Genomic DNA, 17,385 nt, shown 5'->3' with positions numbered 1-17,385 from the left:
AGCAGAGCAGCCCACCCAACAGAAGGGGACCCAAGCCCGGCATTTCCTAACCCACCCCTCCTCCCCACACACAGCTGCTACCAGGAGGAGGACCAGGTATTCATCCTCATGTGGACAGGAGTCTGTCACGATTCTAGGGAGTCTCGCAGAACTGGTACGAAGATCAAGGGAAGTCTCCTGATATGGGGCCAAGGGAAGCACATTCCTCCCCGCACCGTGCCCCACCTCACTCAGGCTCCTGCCCCCCACCCAGAGACCCCGTCCCCAACCCAAGTCACAGGATGGTCCAGCCTAGGAAGTGCCTCCCACCCATTCGAGAGCACCAGCAGGGCCCAGCGGCATGAGACCAGCACAGTGCAAGAAAGCCCCTGAATGTTATACTGTCCTAAGAACCGCAGGCCGTGAAAGCAGCCCAGGACCTGCATCTTGAACCCAAACAGGATGACTGCCTGCTAAAATTAAAAATTTGAACATAATAGCCTGTCTGGGATACAATTAAAAAGAAAAATCACCCATCACACCGGGGAAATCAGGGAAGAACCCAACAACCAGGAAAATCACATCTAGAAGAAGAAAAATTTTTAAGAAACACAGAACTGAACTGAATGAAGATAAAAATACAAAATATCAAATTATGTGGTCTGCAGGTAACAGTGCTAAGAGGAATATTTACAGCACATCAGAAAAGAGGAAAGGTCTCAAATCAATCATCTAAGTTCCTACCTCAGGAAACTAGGAAAAGAAGGGCAAAATAAACTAAAACAAGCAGAAAGAAGGAAATAAAGTCAAGAGCAGAAATCAATGAAACTGAAAACAGGAAAACAACAGAGGAAATCAATGAAACAAAAAAGAATAGTTCTTTGGAAAATTGATAAAATTGCAAGATGGACAAAAATAGAGAAGACACAAATGACCAGTATGCAATGGGGGCTATGATGGTTAATTTTATGTGTTAACTTGACTGGGCTTAGGGATGCCCAGTTAGCCTATTAAATGCTATTTTTGGGTGTGTATGTGAGGGCATCTCTGGAGATTAGCATCTAATTCAGTAGACTGAGTAGAGATCCGCCCTCACCAATGTGGGTGGGCATCAGCCAATCCGCTGGGGTGGGGTCAGAGAGAAACAAAAAGATGAAGGAATGGTGGATTCACTCTCTCTTCTTGAGCTGGGATGTCCTTCTCCTACCCTCGGACATTGGACTCCAGGGCTGATACCAGTGACACGCCACCCCACACCCCTCCCCGTTCTCAGGCTTTTGCAGTTGGACTGAATTTATACCAATGACTATGGTTTTCCTGGTTCTCCAGCTTGAGAAATGCAAATCATGGGACTTTTTGGCCTTCATAACTGCAGAGCCAATTCCTGTAATAAATCTCCACTTACATTTTTCTCTCTCATATATTCTGCTAGCCCTGTTTCTCTGGAGAATGCTGACTAATAACAGGGCTACAGAGTCTGAGGGCATTTCAAGGATACTAAGGGAATGCTACAGACAACTTAATGCTCATAAATTCAGCAACTTTGAAGAAATGGACAATTACTTGAAAATTGAAATCTACCAAAAATTCAAACAAGATGAAATAGATAATATGAATAGTCCTAAAACCATGAAAGAAATTGAATTTGTAACTTAAAAAAAAGCTTCCCCAAAGAAGTCTTCAGGCCCAGATAGTTTCACTGGAGTTCTACCAAGTACTTAAAGTAGAATTAACATCAATTTTAGACAATCTCTTTCACAAAATAGGAGAAAACACTTCCCAACTCATTTTAGGAGACAAGAAATACCCTGATACCCAGACCACGCAAAGATAGTACCCAAAACAAACAAACAAAAACTACAGACCAATATCTCCCATGAACATAGGCACAAAAAAATCTAAAATATAAGCAAATCAAATCCAACAATGTATAAAAAGAATTATACATCATGACCAAGTAGAATTTATTCCAGCTATGCAAGGGTGGTTCAACACTTGAAGATCAATGTAACCCACTACACCAACAGACTAAAGAAGAAAAATTATATATCAATTGATACAGAAAAAGCATTTGACATAGCCCATCAGCCATTCAGATTAAAAAAAAAAAACTTCTCAGCAAGTTAAAATAAACTTGATAAAAATCATATACAAAAAAGCCTTACAGCTAACATCACCCTTGGTGGTGAAAGACTGAATGCTTTCTAAGATTGGGAACAAGGCAGGGATGCCTGTTCTCAACAGAAGCTCCCCTCCCCTGCCCTTTTTTCAAACAGTACTGGAAGTTCTAACCCCTGCAATAAGGCAAGAAAAATAAGTAAAAAGCAGATGGACTTCAGAATGAAAGCATGAGGAACTCCACTGACCAGCTCCCCAGTGAAAACTGGTGAAAATTATAAAACAGGCAAACATTTAAAGCTCCTGGAAAGGGTCTGAAGGGCAAATAGGTGAAGAAATAGCTATTCAAGATCTATGCTGGGAATTTCCTGGCGGTCCAGTGGTTAAGACTTTGTGCTTCCACTGCAGAGGGAGTGGGTTTCCCCCGGCTGGGGAACTAAGATCACACATGCCACGTGGCACAGCCAAAATAAATAAATAAATAAATAAATAAAATAAATCTATGCAAATTTACAAAGAAAGCAGAGTCTAGAGTATTTGAGAATCCACCTTGTGCAGAGTGGTGCAGCCAAAAACACAGGGCCCCTCACCCCCTGCCCCTACCCTGAGGGGATGAAGGGCTTTGGCACTTCTTATCCTGCCCCCAGATACCCGCTGCTGGAGCTGAACCCCAGGCAAGTGTGGCTAAGAGGCGGGGCTCCCTTCTGTTTAGCCCCCACTTGTGGGAGAGAGACTCTACTTCACCAAAATTTAGAAATTTTGTGTTTCAAAGGCCACCATCATGAAAGTGAAAATATAGCCCACAAAATGGGAGAAAATATTTGCAAGTGATTTATCTGATAAGGGACTTGTTTCTAGAACGTATGAGGAACTCTTACAACCCAATAAGACAACCTAATTAAAAACTGGACAAAGGATCTGAATAGGTATTTCTCCAAAAATTCTATGTAAATAGGCCATAAGCACATGAAAAGATATTAGTCATCATGGAAATGAAAATCAAAACCACAATGGGATAGCACTTCATACCCACCAAGATGACTAGAATAAAAAAATTAGATAAGTGTTCCGCATCCCTAGCCATTAGGCGAATGCAAGTGAAAAGGCATCACTCGGTACCCACCAGAATTGCTGCAGGAATCCCTGAGAACACCAAGGGCTGGCAGGGACGTGGGGAACTTCACTGCCCCTCACATTGCTGGGGGGACTGTAGCATGGTACAGCACCCCCGGCAAACACTGTGGCAGTTTCTTAAACAACATATAAATCCCATACGACCCAGCAGCTGTATTCCAGGGCACTTATCCCAGAGAAATGAAAGCTTAGGTTTACACAAACACCCACACACGGGGCTGAATCAGTCTAACAGCAGTAACAAGGAAGGACCTACTGGATGAAATGCCACAGAACGGTGCCTGTGAAGAAACCCGATATCTAAAGGTTATATACTGTATGATTCCTCTATAGAACATTCTCCAAGTGACAAAACAGAAATGGAGGACAGGTTGGCAGTTGTTGGTTAGCTGAGAACAAGGTGGAGGTATGAGCATAACGGACAACATGAGGCGTCCTGGTGGTGATGCACGTGTCCTGCATGTGGACCTTTATTCCCATCAGCGTCCTGGTGTGACATGTACCAGCGTTCTACAAGATGTCACCTTTGGGGAAACTGGTAGGGGCACAAGGGACCACCGTAGTTTCTTACAACTGCAGAGAACCTGTTAAAGTATGTCAGATAGAAGCCAGAGATCCTGGTGAACAGGACGAGCTCCTTCCTCAGTGGGAGCTCCCAGAGGCGCCCCCCCCCCCAAACTGGCTCAGCGCCCACGCGCTTGTCTATACTGGCCCTTCACTTTGGAGTGCCCTCCCTGCTCCCTCATCTTGCCTGGGCTTGGAGTCAGCAGCTTCAGAAAGCCATCTTGGCTGCCCTTCTCTCTGGGTGAAGAACCCCCGCCAGCCTGTGCAAATGACAAGGACCCATGTCCTGTGAGCTGGTGCCCTATGGTTCCCCCTCTACCCCGATGCCTGTGTGACTCACTTTCTGAGGGACTGCTTTGGAGGGAGCGGGGAACAGCTGGGAAGGGGGCCCACAGGGGCGAGATGGCCCTTCTCCTCTGCTCAGCTCCACTCACACCAGCCTCTCTCCACTCTATACTGCTGGAGGCACATGACACTGCCCTGTCCCCAGCAAAGTCTCCTGTGAGGGACTGGAAGAAAGCCTATTTCTTTTTTTTTTTTTTTTTGGCCATGCTGCGTGGCTTGTGGGATCTTAGTTACCCAACGAGGGATTGATCCCTGGCCCCCAGCTGTGGAAGCGTGGAGTCCTAACCACTAGATGGCCAGGGAATCCGGAGAATGCCTATTTCTTTCCAGCATCTGGGGGCGCTGCTGCTGGTGTGATGAAGGGGCCCGGGCTACAAAGGCAGACGGTTCCCACAGTGGCAGCATGACACCACAGCACTCTGGTCTGGGTGTAAGGATAGCAAGGGGTCTCTTCCGGCCCCAGTGTCAGTCAAGTGCACGCCCGTCTTCTACTCAGAGCCAGTGCCTCCTGAGTGACTGGCCTCATGCCACGTGGCAATGTAGGCCGTCAGGGTCCCCCACTCACCCAAGAGCATCGGATGGGAGGGGACCTCCCAGGATGACTGTCATCAGTAACCACACCATGATTAGAACCCCAAGCCATGCACTGAAAACCCAACTGGCCTCCCCTGGGAAGGTCCTCGTGCGCCGAGGTTCAGCACTGCAGGACTCAGCCTGTGCTGGGGCTGACTGCCAGCCCTGAGCAACAGGCCAGCCGTGCACGAATGTACACGAGAAGGGTCCTCCATGGCTGGCAGAGAAGCTGGTGCAGACAGGCAGCTGATTAAAGATTTATTACCCATGAAAGAACGACCTGCCACTCAGAGATGCTGGCCACCAGCCCACTTCCGGCCAAGGTCCCGCACTGAGGTTTGTCCTCGAGCGTGCCACCTCTGGCCCACCCAGTGCTCGTGGCTAGGCCTCCAGGGGAGTCCGGCCCCCTGGGCACAGAGTCCTTGCTACGGGACAGGTTACTTGGCCAGCTCCTCCGCCACTGCTTTGCGCATCTTGTCCTTGAGGTAGGCGCTCTTCTGCCATTCAGACTTGAGTTCCAGCCACTCATAGTACGGGACCTGGGGAGGCAGGAGACAAGTCAGGGCAGGCGGGGACCCTTGTCCCGCCTGCTGCCCTGCACACCACACCCCCGGCCTCCAAATCCCGAAGGAAGACGCCCACGGAGCTGCTGCAGCATGGGCGGGGAAGAGACCCTGACTTGGTCAGTGCTCAGAGCTGCAGGGGCCCACGACTACACGGGACCAAGAACAGCCTCTAGATTTTAAAAGTTGTACCAAAAGCAAAACAGAAAACTCAACAGGAGAGTCACTCATGCGACTCTCTGAGCCCTTACAGGACAGCCTGCTCCCGTGGCAGAAGTCTCTGCAGTGAAAAGCTGGAGCCAGGCCCCAGCGCCGGAGCACAGCAGAGCCCTGGATGAGGCACACGTCGGCACTCAGACCTGGGCACCTGGCTGGTCTTACCCCCGCTAAGAGGCCCTGGCTGTGGAGGTGGGAACAGTGCCTACAGCATCAGATACTTAAAAGCTGTGTGACACTGGGAAAGATCCAACACCCTTTCAAGCTTCCCTCTTCTCACATGTGAAGGGGGAATCCCAACACGGCTGACCTCCAGAGCTGGGGTCCGCGTGAGCACTGGCTCCTCCTATCACCCGACTGGGCCGGGGGCTTCTCCCTGTGCAGTCACCGCCCACCCAACAGATACTCACATCGACCAGCAGGAAGCCGGCGGCCAGCAGGTGGCGCCGGGCCATCACGAAGCGCCCCAGTAAGTCTTTGCTTCGGCTGTTGAAGTTGGGGAACTCCCAGCGCAGGAAGGCCAGCCTGCAGGGAGAGGGGCGCTGTGGGTGCTGACAGCTCTCCCAGGCCCCTGGAGGGAAGAGGGAATGCTGAGGAGCCAAGTGCATGTGGCCCCCAGGGGTTGTGTGGTCGCTCACCTCTTGGCCCCCGCGGGTAGTGGCTGGCTGCCAGAGGGCAGGGCGAGATGAGGGGCCACAAAGGCCCTCAGGGGCAGGAGCTGGCTGTCGGTGTCCAGCAGCACCTCAGCATCTAGGGAGAGCACGGAATGAAAACGTGTTGGGGACTGTCCCTTGGCGTCCAACTGGGCTGACAGCCCTGCCCCTACGATGGATGAACAGAGACCCTGGAGAGCAGAGGGGGCAGGTTTAGAACAGTCCCCAGGTGGGACTGCTGGGAGGGGAAGGGGGAGGGGAAGGGGGAGGGGGAGGGGAAGGGGAAGGGGGAGGGGGAGGGGGAGGGGAAGGGGGAGGGGGAGGGGGAGGGGAAGGGGGAGGGGGAGGGGGAGGGGAAGGGCCCTCACCCAGAACCCAGCCATACTGCGTGGCCACCATGAAGCTGCCCTTGTCGGCACTCCCCAGCAGCCCCTTCAGCGTCTCCTGCAGCTCCTTCTGTAAGGGGGTCACCTTCCTGTCAAGGGCCGAGGGCCTGGGGACCAAGACTGAGGCTGGCAAAAGGGGGCCCGTGTACTCGGGGTGCTCCAGCTGGGCAGTGGCATTGATATGGAGCAGCTTCTGGAAGGTGCTTTGATCCTTTGGGGACTCGCCACCTAACAGGAAAGGATCGAGAGGGGAGGGGCTGGCGGAGAGCCAGGAGGAAGAGGATGGAGGGACACGGGGGCCAGGTGGGAGAGCCAGAGGCACCCCCTCACCCAAGTCTCACCCTGGACTCTGGGTCAGGAGCAGCGGGAAGAGGGTTTGCCGGTCACCCACCAGGAGCGGACAGAGGAGCAGATGCTGGGTGAGCCCGGGCCCGCCCGGTCTCCCCGATGGTGAGCGGAGCCCCAAGGCTCCCAGGCTCCCTCCTGGCTCAAGGCTGGGGCGGCACTTGGGATGGGGCGGGGGGCGGGCGGGGAGAGGGATGCACAGTGGGCTTGCCACCACTCAGGAGAGGGAGGAATACCCGCCACCGCTCACCTAGAAACTGGGTGTGAAACTCAGGGTGGAGCACAGCTTGCAGCTCGGCCTCCAGCGCCTGCCGCAGCACACACAGGGCCCACACCACGTCCACCTGCACGGCTGGCTCCAGGCCCGCCAGCTCTGACCCCAGCTTCTCGTGCACCTGGGCAAGGACGGGGTGGGGTGGGGAAAGCAGGTTTGCTCAGTGGCCGCAGGCATCCCTGGGCAGGCAGCAGCTGGAGCTGCCTTATGACCTGGCCACGCTGAGGCCCAAGGGGATGATGGGGAGCAACGTTGGCCAAGGTGCTCTTGGTCAGGCTTGGGGCACCCCTGGTGGAAGGTACCAGAAACCCTCCTCATCCCTGAGGCCCAATCTGGACAGCAGCTGGGTTCCCCCCGCTGCCCCTCCCACTGGCAGGGACCTATGGCACAAAACCACGTCTCCTGCACAGGGGACGTATTTCTGGCCCTGACAGGAGTTAGAGATTATGAAAGAGGAAGCAGCTGGCCGGCTGGGGCAGTGCCCACCGCAGGGCCCTAGGGTCATACCCAGTCCACTCACAGGACGCTCTCACCCCTGCAAGTGGATTGAGGTCTCTGAGCCCCAACAGGGCGTTCAGGGAGCACTAGGAAGCAAGAGCAAGGGTCCCCCAGCCCTACTGCACAGCGAGCCGTCGGATGCACTCCTGACCCTTGGCTGCCATGCTGGATTTTGCGTGTTTCGTCCCCAGACAATCCCTGGGACGCCTGGCTCTAGCCACTCCCTCCACGCCCCCATGCCGGGCCTTCTTCCTTACTGCCTACCTGGGGCCCCTCAGCACAAATCCGGTCTCTTCCCTCCCTCCCACTCAGTCCCGAGCTGCTCCGAGGAGGGCTGAGCATCCGAGGCAGGGGGAGTGTAGGAGCTGGGGGCGTGAAGACTGTACCAGGCTGAAGAACGAATCCTCCCGTTCTGGGTGGAAGTTCACACGGGCGAAAGCCAGGAGCATGTTGTACAGGTGTGGCAGAGTGATGCTCTGGGCTCTGTCCAGGACGTGCTGGGCCGGTCAGGTAGGACAGAAAGGCTGGATGAGAGGGGCCCGGTGGCCAGTGCCCCGTGCAGACCTGGCCCTCCCCCAGAGCCCATGAGCTCCTAGCCCCAAGGGGTAATTTACACAGGGCAGTGGTCAGAGGGCCAGACCCTATCCTCCCAGAGGCAATCACACACACAAAAGGCCGCTGACGACAGCTTTAGAAATACTCCTCAGCTTACAAACAGTTTCAACCTGTTGCACATAAACCGAAGTGCAAACATCCTCTTTCTTCACAACTCCATTCTGGGGCAGCTGGAAGTTTAGGGAGAGTTCTGAGTAGATTCTCAGCCTCGCTGTCTACACTGCTCCCCACACAGCTACCCAAAGGCAGACAAAAACTCCTACAAAGTTTGGTGAAAGAATGGAAAAAACCGTTTTCAACTACATTTTCTTTCACTACTAAATCGTATCATTTCTCTCCAAATAAGCCAGAATAAGGACTCCATGTTTGCCACCAGGAAGCGTTTCCAGGTCGGAGGGGCCTCCCTGATGAAACGACCAGGGAGCCGGCTAAAGCAGGGGGTCAGGCACAGAAGGCCCTCAAAGCCAGGCCTCAGGTCTGCACCCCAGCTCACCTGGGCAAAGGCCTCAAACAGGGGCAGATTGAGCCACTTAAGAAAGGCAAAGGACTTGGTGCAGCGGGCCACCTCGCTGGACGTCAGGCTAGGAGTGTGGGGCAACAGGTCTGCAGCCAAGCGCTGGAACACCTGCGTCTGGTGGAAGCCGAGTTTGCCTTGGGGACAGAGCCCGAGATTTAACTGGTGAGGATTGGCAAGCCACCCTCAGGCCCACCCCGCCACCCACCCTGGTCTCAAGGAGTTAAGAGCTTGGTGTCTGTAACCAAATTTATCCCTGAGGCCCAACAGAGAGGATCAGGGCCCGTGAGTCACAGTGTTTCTGTGGCAGCCTTTTAGGCCAGTGCCCGCCACGGGTGAGGCAGGCACCGAATTTGACACAGCTGCGGCCAGAACTCAGCCCCCGCGACCCTCTGCTCTCCGTGCACAGGGCTCACCATAGGCGTAGGCCAGGTCCAGGAGGATGCCTTTCGTCAGGGGGAAGGGCTTCTGGACCAGGTGGTAAGAGATGGCCCGCAGCAAGGGCACCGACCGCCGCTTCTGAGCTGCCAATGTCACCAGCACCTTCCGCAGCTCCTCAGGGCCAAACTGCTCCACCAGCTCCAGGCACTGTCAACCACAGCCGGCAGGGGTCAGCTCGATGGCCCGAGGGCCAGGGGTCCCATGCAGTGCAGGCCCTGCGAGACAGTAACTGGGCCTGAGCTTACTAAACACAGGCCCCATCTGTGCAGGGCCTGCCCCCACTCCCACCCCAGGGAGCCCCCAGACCGGGGCGCCATGTCCGCAGCCAAACTTATCCCCAGGTCCCAGGGCAGGGGACCCGGGGCCCATGAGCTGCAGAGCTTACTGTGGCAGTCATCTGGGCCAGCCCCCGCTACCACGGGAACAGGGGCTGAATTTGACTTGACTGCAGGGCTGGGGGACAGGCGAGGTATCTCTCGGAAGCGCTAGCCGGAGGCGGAGCCACTGGGGTGGCCCAGGACACACTTCAGGAGCTGCCGGCCATGCCACCTCCAGGTTACATGCAAGACGCATTTTGGAGGAAGACAAAGGAGTGGGGTTCAGGCTCTGCGCCCCCTGGATCCTCAGAGGAGCCAGTGGGTGCGGAGAGCTGCCTGCAGCTGTCTGAAGCGCCAGTTCCTCCAGTGCCATGCCCCCGACTCCGGACAGAAGCTGCCAGGGCTCTCGGTCCCAGTACCTTGTCCTCCAGGCGGGTCATCAGAGACTCGGAGAGGAGCCCCGTCTTCATCATCATGGCCACCACCATGCGGCTGTCATCGATTTCTGCCCAGCGCCGCTCCAGGTGCACAAGCAGCTCAGCCAGCAGCTCCCGGGAGCCCTGCTCCTGCATGTAGGTGGCGCTGGACTCGGCCAGGAAGGCCAGGTGCTTGTACTTCAGCCTGCGCATGCGCCAGCGGACCTCCTGCTCCACCGATCGCAGCTCCTTGGAGGTGGCGGGAAGTCCCAGCGCATAGAGGCTCCGGAGCAGCTTCACGAGGGTCCCATGCCAGACTGCAGTTATCTGGGCGGGGGGGACACAGGCAAGGTCACACCTGGGACCCTGCTGACCCTGTGCTGTTTCAGAGTGGGCCAAGGCTCTGAGCTGGTGGCTGCCTCCCTAGAGGCAGCTCCCCACCTGTCATTTTAACGGGCGCACCAGGCTGCTCCTCACAGCCTGTCTGGGCCAGCAGGACCACCACAGCGCCCCCTGCAGGGCGTGTCTCCAGGCCTCAGAGGAATACGGGGGCCACTCACGGAGCCCTCTGGTCCCGCCCCCAGGGAAGGCAGTGTGCGGTAGCTGAGCAGGGCTCTGTTGTCTGCTGCGCTAAGGCTCTTAACTCCGCCACTCTGCAAGTCTCCTGAGACCTCATCTGTGAAACGGGGCTGCACTGCTGAGAGAGGGAGCTGAAATCACACACACGACGTGAGGGGCAAACAGAAAAGCTGTTGTGTGAAAGGCCGGGCAGAAGGAGAAAAGTATGCCCTCATACTTGGGACCTCATAATTGGGACCTCCCTGGTGGTCCAGTGGTTAGGACTCTGTGCTTCCACTGCAGGGGCCGGGTTCAATCCCTGGTTTGGGGAACTAAGATCCCACAAGCTGCGTGGTGCAGCAAAACAAAAAAAAAAGTATGAATTTGATCTCAGTATCACATGAGCCCCCAGTGGCTCCTGCTTTTTCTACAGATTTCCCAGAAGTAGGAAGGCTCTTTAAAAGAAATCTTGTTCACCACTCACGTTTCTAAATACTTTGTTCCTGGTTCATTACTAGCTTGTAATTTTGTTACAATGTAATTTGTTACAATATAATTTTGTGATTGTAATTTTGTAATTACAATTTTGTAATTTTGTTCCAAATGTCCAGTCTTGTCTCTAAAGCTTATTTCAATTTGTGTGTAAAATGGTCAGTGAATAACTAGAATTACAGTCTTAGAAAAAGAAGGGATCTACTTAATTTTTGAGTTATATTCTCAGTAAGAAGTAAATCTGTACTGTGACCCGCACACACACACTTAACTAAGACAAAAAGTTCCACGAAACACTTCCCTTACTACATGTGAATTGTTTTCTGCATTACTCTATTTCATTAAATACACTTGGCCACTTCTACTACACTTTCATAACCTACAGTTTGAAAAAATTCATTTAATGTGACCCCTTCCTTGAGCTGTGAGTCTCCTCCTCATCATCCCTGACAAGTGGACACAGGGTCTCGCCCTTCTGGAGCAGCCAGGGTGAGGGTCTGTACCTCTTTGCCGCGCCCCAGGCCCTCTGGCTCCAGCAAACCCCACGGAGCCACGGGAAGGGTCTGCATGAAGGGAGTCCTTCCTCACACGGAACACAAACTGGGTAGAGTCCTGCCCCCAACCCCTGCCACACACAGGCCCCTTCTCTCCACGCTCCACCTTTAAGCACCTGATCAGATAACGCCCATGGCCAGCTCAAGTTTCTGAGATCCTCCGCTAATTACCCCTCATCTCCTCTAGCTTCAAGAGTGTATCCCCCATCAGCCAGACACTGAGTGGGGGCTATGCAAGCCAAGACTGCAGGGCGAGGGGGGAAGCAAGCCCCCGATGCACTGAGAAGAACCGTGCTCGATCCTTGTGCTTCTATTTACTGTGTCTGCGTTGCTTGTCTGTAAGATGAGGACAGAAATATTCACCTAACAGACCTGCTGTGAGGATTAACAAAAGAGAAAGCAGACCTAATTGGGAAGGAAATCCAAAAAAGAATAGTTATATGTATTCGAATAGCTGATTCACTTTGCTGTACAGCAGAAACTATGGTGTAAAGCAACTATATTCTAATAAAAATTAATTTAAAAAAAAGAGAAGAAACACATTAGAGTACTTTGGAATCTATAAAATGAAAAAAATACCACAGGACGTGGAGGGCCTGAACACACAGCAGAGCTCCTGTCTACACCCGGAAAGTGACTGGATGCTTTGGACTCCGGGGCCTCTGCTGTTTTCTGCTTGTTGAACCTGCAGGAAGGGCTCTCGAACCCACCTGGCTGTTGACAAGATGGAGAAGTTGCTGAAAGCGGGCATCCTGTAGGAGCAAGGCTTTGTCTTTCGGCTTCTCAGACAGCAGGCGAGAGAGCTGGATGAGCATGAGGGCGGCGTGGTTCTGGTGCAGACAGTGACCGCCACCCAGAAGCTCCAGGAGCTCCTCTGGCCTGGTGGCCTTCTCGATGAGCTGGTCCACCTCCTGGCGCTCAGGGTAGGGAGTAAACACCTGTTCCTTCTCCACAAGCTCTGACAAAGGACCTGGGAGGCGGGAGCTGGATGAGGTAGCCGAGGAAGTCAGAAGCTTCTGGGCTCCCCGGGCGAGTCTGAGCTGGCCAACCGGGGACACGGCAGGGGCCAGACGGGTGGCCTCCCTCAGGAGGCACGTGCATCGCTTCACCAGCCGAGCAGCCATGGTGGCCCGGGGGGCAGGGAGAGAAGCCTCCTAGTAAGTGACTCCAGAGCCCTGAAGAGAAAAAGGACAGAGAAGGGAGTGGTGCAGAGGCAGTTCCCGACTTCCAAACACAACAGAAGAACCAGACAAATGAAAGGGAGTCACAAGGACTTCCCTGGTGGTGCAGTGGTTAAGAATCCGCCTGCCAATGCAGGGGACATGGTTCGATTCCTGGTCCGAAAAGATCCCACATGCCACGGAGCAACTAAGCCCACGCGCCGCAACTACTGAGCCTGCGCGCCACAACTACTGAGCCCGCGTGCTACAACTACTGAAGCCCGTGCGCCTAGAGCCTGTGTTCCACAACGAGAAGCCACCGCAATGAGAAGCTCACGCACCGCAACAAAGAGTAGCCCCTGCTCGCCGCAACTAGAGAAAGCCTGTGCGCAGCAACAAAGACCCAACGCAGCCAAGAATAAAAAAATTAAATAAATAAATTTATTAAAAAAAAAAAAAAGTGGGGCTTCCCTGGTGGCGCAGTGGTTGAGAATCTGCCTGCTAATGCAGGGGACACGGGTTCGAGCCCTGGTCTGGGAAGATCCCACATGCCACGGAGCAGCTGGGCCCATGAGCCACAACTACTGAGCCTGCGCATCTGGAGCCTGTGCCCCGCAACGGGAGGGGCCGCGATAGTGAAAGGCCCGCGCACCGCGATGAAGAGCGGTCCCCGCACCGCGATGAACAGTGGCCCCCACTTGCCGCAACTAGAGAGAGCCCTCGCACGAACCGAAGACCCAACACAGCCAAAAATAAATAAATAAATAAATAAAAAGTAGCTATAAAATTAAAAAAAAAAAAAAAAAAAGAGAGTCACAGCCACACTCCCCATAAGCCAGCCCAAACCTCTCCTTCCTCACCGACCATGCACATGCAGCGGCGTTTTCCGAAGCAAAAATCTCAGAGGGCTTCTGTTTCAGTACATAATACAACCAAATATCAAGACTTAGGAGCAGCACAGCTTGGGCTGGAGGGTTTCCAGTCCTGGCTGTAGAATCACCTAGGGAATGGTTCAACACCTCAGAATCCCAGGCCCGACCCAAGACCTCTTGAGTGGGAGTCTCTGCACACAGGGCTTGAACAGCGTTCCCCCCAACCCTTTTTTTTTAAAAAATTTATTTATTTATTAATTTATTATTATTATTTTTTTGGCTGTGTTGGGTCTTCGTTTCTGTGTGAGGGCTTTTTCTAGTTGCGGCAAGCGGGGGCCACTCTTCATCGCGGTGCGCGGGCCCCTCACTATCGCGGCCTCTCTTGTTGCGGAGCACAGGCTCCAGAAGCGCAGGCTCAGTAGTTGTGGCGCATGGGCTTAGTTGCTCCGCGGCACGTGGTATCTTCCCAGACCAGGGCTCGAACCCGTGTCCCCTGCATTGGCAGGCAGATTCTCAACCACTGCGCCACCAGGGAAGCCCCCCACCTTTTTTTTAATTTTTAAAAGTACGCAGGATTAAAAATTATTGACTTATGGAGACAATGAGACAATATTTTAAATAAGACTACTCATGGAAAACCCTGGACATATAATCTATATATATAGCCCACAGCTTCTATGGATATTATTTTAATACTTATAGACGTGTGAGTGAGCCTCCCCAAACCAACCTACGCTATTACTCACCGACCTACTAAACACACACACACACACACATGCTTTCTAAGAGCAAACCTCCTGAACCAATCATTAAAAAGCACTTCACAACATGGCCCAGAACTATCTTCCCAGTTTTACCTCTTTTTCCTCCCTGGAACACACCCTCATTCTAAACAGGCCTTGCACTTTCATTACACCTTGGCAGGGCAGGGCACAGCAAGGCCTGCTGCCTCGTTTTTTTTAACCCCCTTTCATAGGGCTCAGAAAATCACCCCCCATCTTCCCGCACCCAGACAAAAAACGTTACCTCCTCCAAGAATGTTACATATCCCGATGCAGCTGCTTTTAACAACTCTGTCCTGTTCACCAGCGTGAATAAATGACCTGGGTAAGGCACACCGCCGGGGCACGATAAAAGGCGTTATAACCTGGGCCTCCCTCCTGCCGAAGCAGAGAACGTGTTTGACCTTCGATTTCCCATAACTTGGTCTGGGACATTTTATTTTTACGTGAGCTCACTGTTGCAGCTGTAGAAAGCTTAGAGTAACTGTACATAAAGCAAGAGACTCAGAGAGGAGGAACACCGGCCCAAGCGTAACATCCACCATCCACAGAGCCCCAACGGCGGGGAAGCACTGAAAACGTTCCCGACTAAAGACCGTCCTACGAGCTAGCGAGGAAAACAAGTTCAGAAGCCCAACTGGGATTTGTGGAAACACCAACCCAGAAGTTCGGCCCTCAGACGCAGAAAAGAGAACGACTTGCACGAAGGCCAGCCAGCGACAGCGCGGAAGACCAGCGCGGGGCTCGCAGGCCGCCACGCGGGACCTCGTAAAAGGGGCGCGTGCGCACGAGCAGGCGTGGCTCTGAACCGAGCCCGCCCCCACCTCCGTGCCCCCCGTCCCCCACCCCTACCCCCTGCGTCCCAGTGCGCCCTCCCGGTCTCCTCTCCCGGCCACGCCCCCATGCCTTCAGGACCTAAGCTCCTCAGGACCCTCTTCCCCCGGCCCGGAGACCTACGCCGCCGCCGCCGCCGCCGCCGCCGCAAGCGCCCCGCCTGACCTCCATACGCCCCAGCACAGCCCTCGGCCCACGCTGCGCGGCGCGCTCTTTTACGTCACTCAGCGCGCCGCCGGAAGCGAGGCTCGCCGTCCACCGCCCAGCCGGAAATCAGTCCCGGTTCCTTTTTCCGGCTGGGGCGGTGTTCGCTCAGGGCGTGGACTAGATGAAGTGAAAGGCAGGTGTTGAGCAACTTCGGAAAAATGGGAGGGGCGGTGGGAAAGAAGAAAGTGTCCAGAAACGGAGGCTGGGAGGCCTGGGGGCCCTCTGGTCAGTACCCAGCCCTCATTCGGAGTATAGGAGGCGACGCTTTGTCGTCAGTGCGTACTTCCCTCCACCTCCCAGCCCCGCGCCTTACCCGCGGGCTTCTCACAGCCTCTAGAGAAGCCCCGGCTGTAGACTGCCCAGGGCTGGGCTGTGACACGCTGGGAAGGCCTCTCAGCACAGGTGTGCGGAAATGTAGGCACAAATTGCCTAGATCTTGCAGTTTTTCCAAAAAAGAATCTAGGATTCTGGAATTCTATGTGCAGTCTCTTGACTTTTAAATATTGACGTTTACTTTTAAAAGAAACTGCGGGGTAAGCCAAGCAAGATGTACCTGAGTTGTGTATGTGGACTTGATTTATCTTTCTTCCTGCACGACTTTTTATTTCCATGGAATTAAGAATTGCTTTGTTTTTTGGCTTAAGATTCCAGGGACCTGCCTGGCGGTTTATTTATTTTTATTTTAGTTTTTAAAAATAAATTTATCTTTGGCTGTGTTGTTGCACGTGGGCTTTCTCTAGTTGCAGAGAGCGGGGGCTACTCCTTGTTGTGGTGCGTGGGCTTCTCATTGCGGTGGCTTCTCTTGTTGCGAAGCACGGGCTCTAGGTGCATGGGCTCAGTAGTTGTGGCTCGTGGGCTCAGTAGTTGTGGCTCATGGGCTCTAGAGCGCAGGCTCAGTAGTTGTGGCGCACGGGCTTAGTTGCTCCGTGGCATGTGGGATCTTCCCGGATCAGGGCTCGAACCCGTGTCCCCTGTATTGGCAGGAGGATTCTCAACCCCTGCGCCACCAGGGAAGCCCTCTTTGGTGGTATAGTGGTTAAGACTCTGTGCTTCCAACGCAGGGGGCGTCGGTTCGATCCCTGGTCGGGGAACTAAGATCCCACGTGCCGCGTGGCTTGGCCAAAAAATTTTAAAAATGGAAAAAAAAATTCCATGTATTTGTCACAATTTCTGCCTCAATCCTTCACCAGTTGTATAAATCTCTCAAGATGTTCAGACACTTCAGTTAGGTCACCAGTTTAATCTTACTGAAGAAGTCTCTTCCTGAGCCTTCTGACCTCCTATGTGATTATCACCGCTATGCTCTCAGCGCGAGTGTCATCCTGGGATCTCCCTTTACCATGTCCTCAGTATTCCTTTCGCTTCTCTTGATGCTAGCTCTCTTATTTTCTGTCCTTTATCTTATTTCTTGGGTTATGCCCTTGTTTGGGTGGAGCACATCCTTCAGTACCTCTGTGAGAAATGATGCAAAGGAGATCAGTAAAGGCCTTGCAGGTCTGAAACGTCTTTATTATATTCTCCTGCTTGATTGATAGTGTGGCTGGGTGTTTTAGAAATCATTTCCTGATTTTGAAGCCTTGCTTACTCTGTGAGCCTCTAGCTTTCAAGCTTCTTGAGTTTATGTGGAGTCCAAAAATTGTACGTGAGGTGTTTTTTCGCCCGCCCTCCTTTCCTTCCTTCTTCCTTTTTCTTCCTTCCTGTTTCCTTCTCCTCTCCTCCATTCTTTTCCTTTTTAAAAAAAAAAATTTCTAAAGTATGGAATCTAAATCTAAATCAATGAACAAAGGATGTTGCAGCCATCAAGCCACTACAGCTGCACCTTGATGGTGAGCCCTGAGGAGACTCAGGATGGGAAAGAACAGGATACTGGCCCCAGATAAGGAATGATTTCAACGAGCCCAGACTAGCATCTTCTCATACATAAAAAGCGCGAAATTAATTGAGATGCCTGGTTTTCTTTAATTAACAGTAATCT

The 17,385-nt window shown here is 53.2% G+C and overlaps 1 protein-coding gene and 1 long non-coding RNA gene across 10 annotated transcripts in view; one reads left to right on the top strand and one right to left on the bottom strand.

Annotated features, from left to right (window-relative positions):
• Positions 1–4,958: 4,958 nt before the first annotated feature.
• TBRG4 (transforming growth factor beta regulator 4) lies at positions 4,959–15,436 on the bottom strand. Of its 8 annotated transcripts, none has more exons than XM_082471549.1 (12): positions 15,327–15,416; positions 14,614–14,744; positions 12,266–12,730; positions 9,955–10,278; positions 9,194–9,365; positions 8,757–8,914; positions 8,035–8,145; positions 7,127–7,271; positions 6,514–6,759; positions 6,131–6,242; positions 5,903–6,017; positions 4,959–5,252 (listed from the first exon to the last, which is right to left on the bottom strand). In XM_082471549.1, exons 3-12 carry the CDS (start codon positions 12,677–12,679, stop codon positions 5,151–5,153), a joined length of 1,899 nt encoding a protein of 632 aa, XP_082327675.1. In that variant the 5' UTR covers positions 12,680–12,730; positions 14,614–14,744; positions 15,327–15,416; the 3' UTR covers positions 4,959–5,150. The 8 variants fall into 8 exon arrangements, with proteins under 8 accessions (XP_082327675.1, XP_082327673.1, XP_082327676.1 ...); XM_082471547.1 differs by having other exon boundaries at positions 14,614–14,747; positions 15,285–15,391; XM_082471550.1 differs by having other exon boundaries at positions 14,614–14,747; positions 15,369–15,387.
• The window catches only part of LOC309665367, a 29,452-nt gene continuing 27,486 nt past the window's right edge, over positions 15,420–17,385 (top strand). The window contains exon 1 of one of the 2 annotated variants that reach the window (XR_014266357.1): positions 15,420–15,543. This is a non-coding gene — a long non-coding RNA (uncharacterized lncRNA). The remainder of the gene's footprint in view (positions 15,544–17,385) is intronic. The other variant, XR_014266358.1, reaches the window with a different exon arrangement.

The sequence above is a fragment of the Balaenoptera physalus genome (genome assembly GCF_965194825.1).
Source record: "Balaenoptera physalus genome assembly, chromosome: 8".
Classification (NCBI taxonomy): Eukaryota; Metazoa; Chordata; class Mammalia; order Artiodactyla; family Balaenopteridae; genus Balaenoptera; species Balaenoptera physalus.
This window is presented reverse-complemented; position numbering and strand designations above follow the sequence as displayed.

Coding starts and splice junctions, on each gene's coding strand:
- TBRG4 (XM_082471553.1), bottom strand. CDS start 12,679: ATGGCTGCTCGGCTGGTGAAGCGATGCACGTGCCTCCTGAGGGAGGCC. Junction 10,279..12,265: donor TCCATCTTGTCAACAGCCAG/GTGGGTTCGAGA, acceptor CCCCCCGCCCAG/ATAACTGCAGTCTGGCATGG. Junction 6,018..6,130: donor CTACCCGCGGGGGCCAAGAG/GTGAGCGACCAC, acceptor CTCTCCCTGCAG/GCTGGCCTTCCTGCGCTGGG.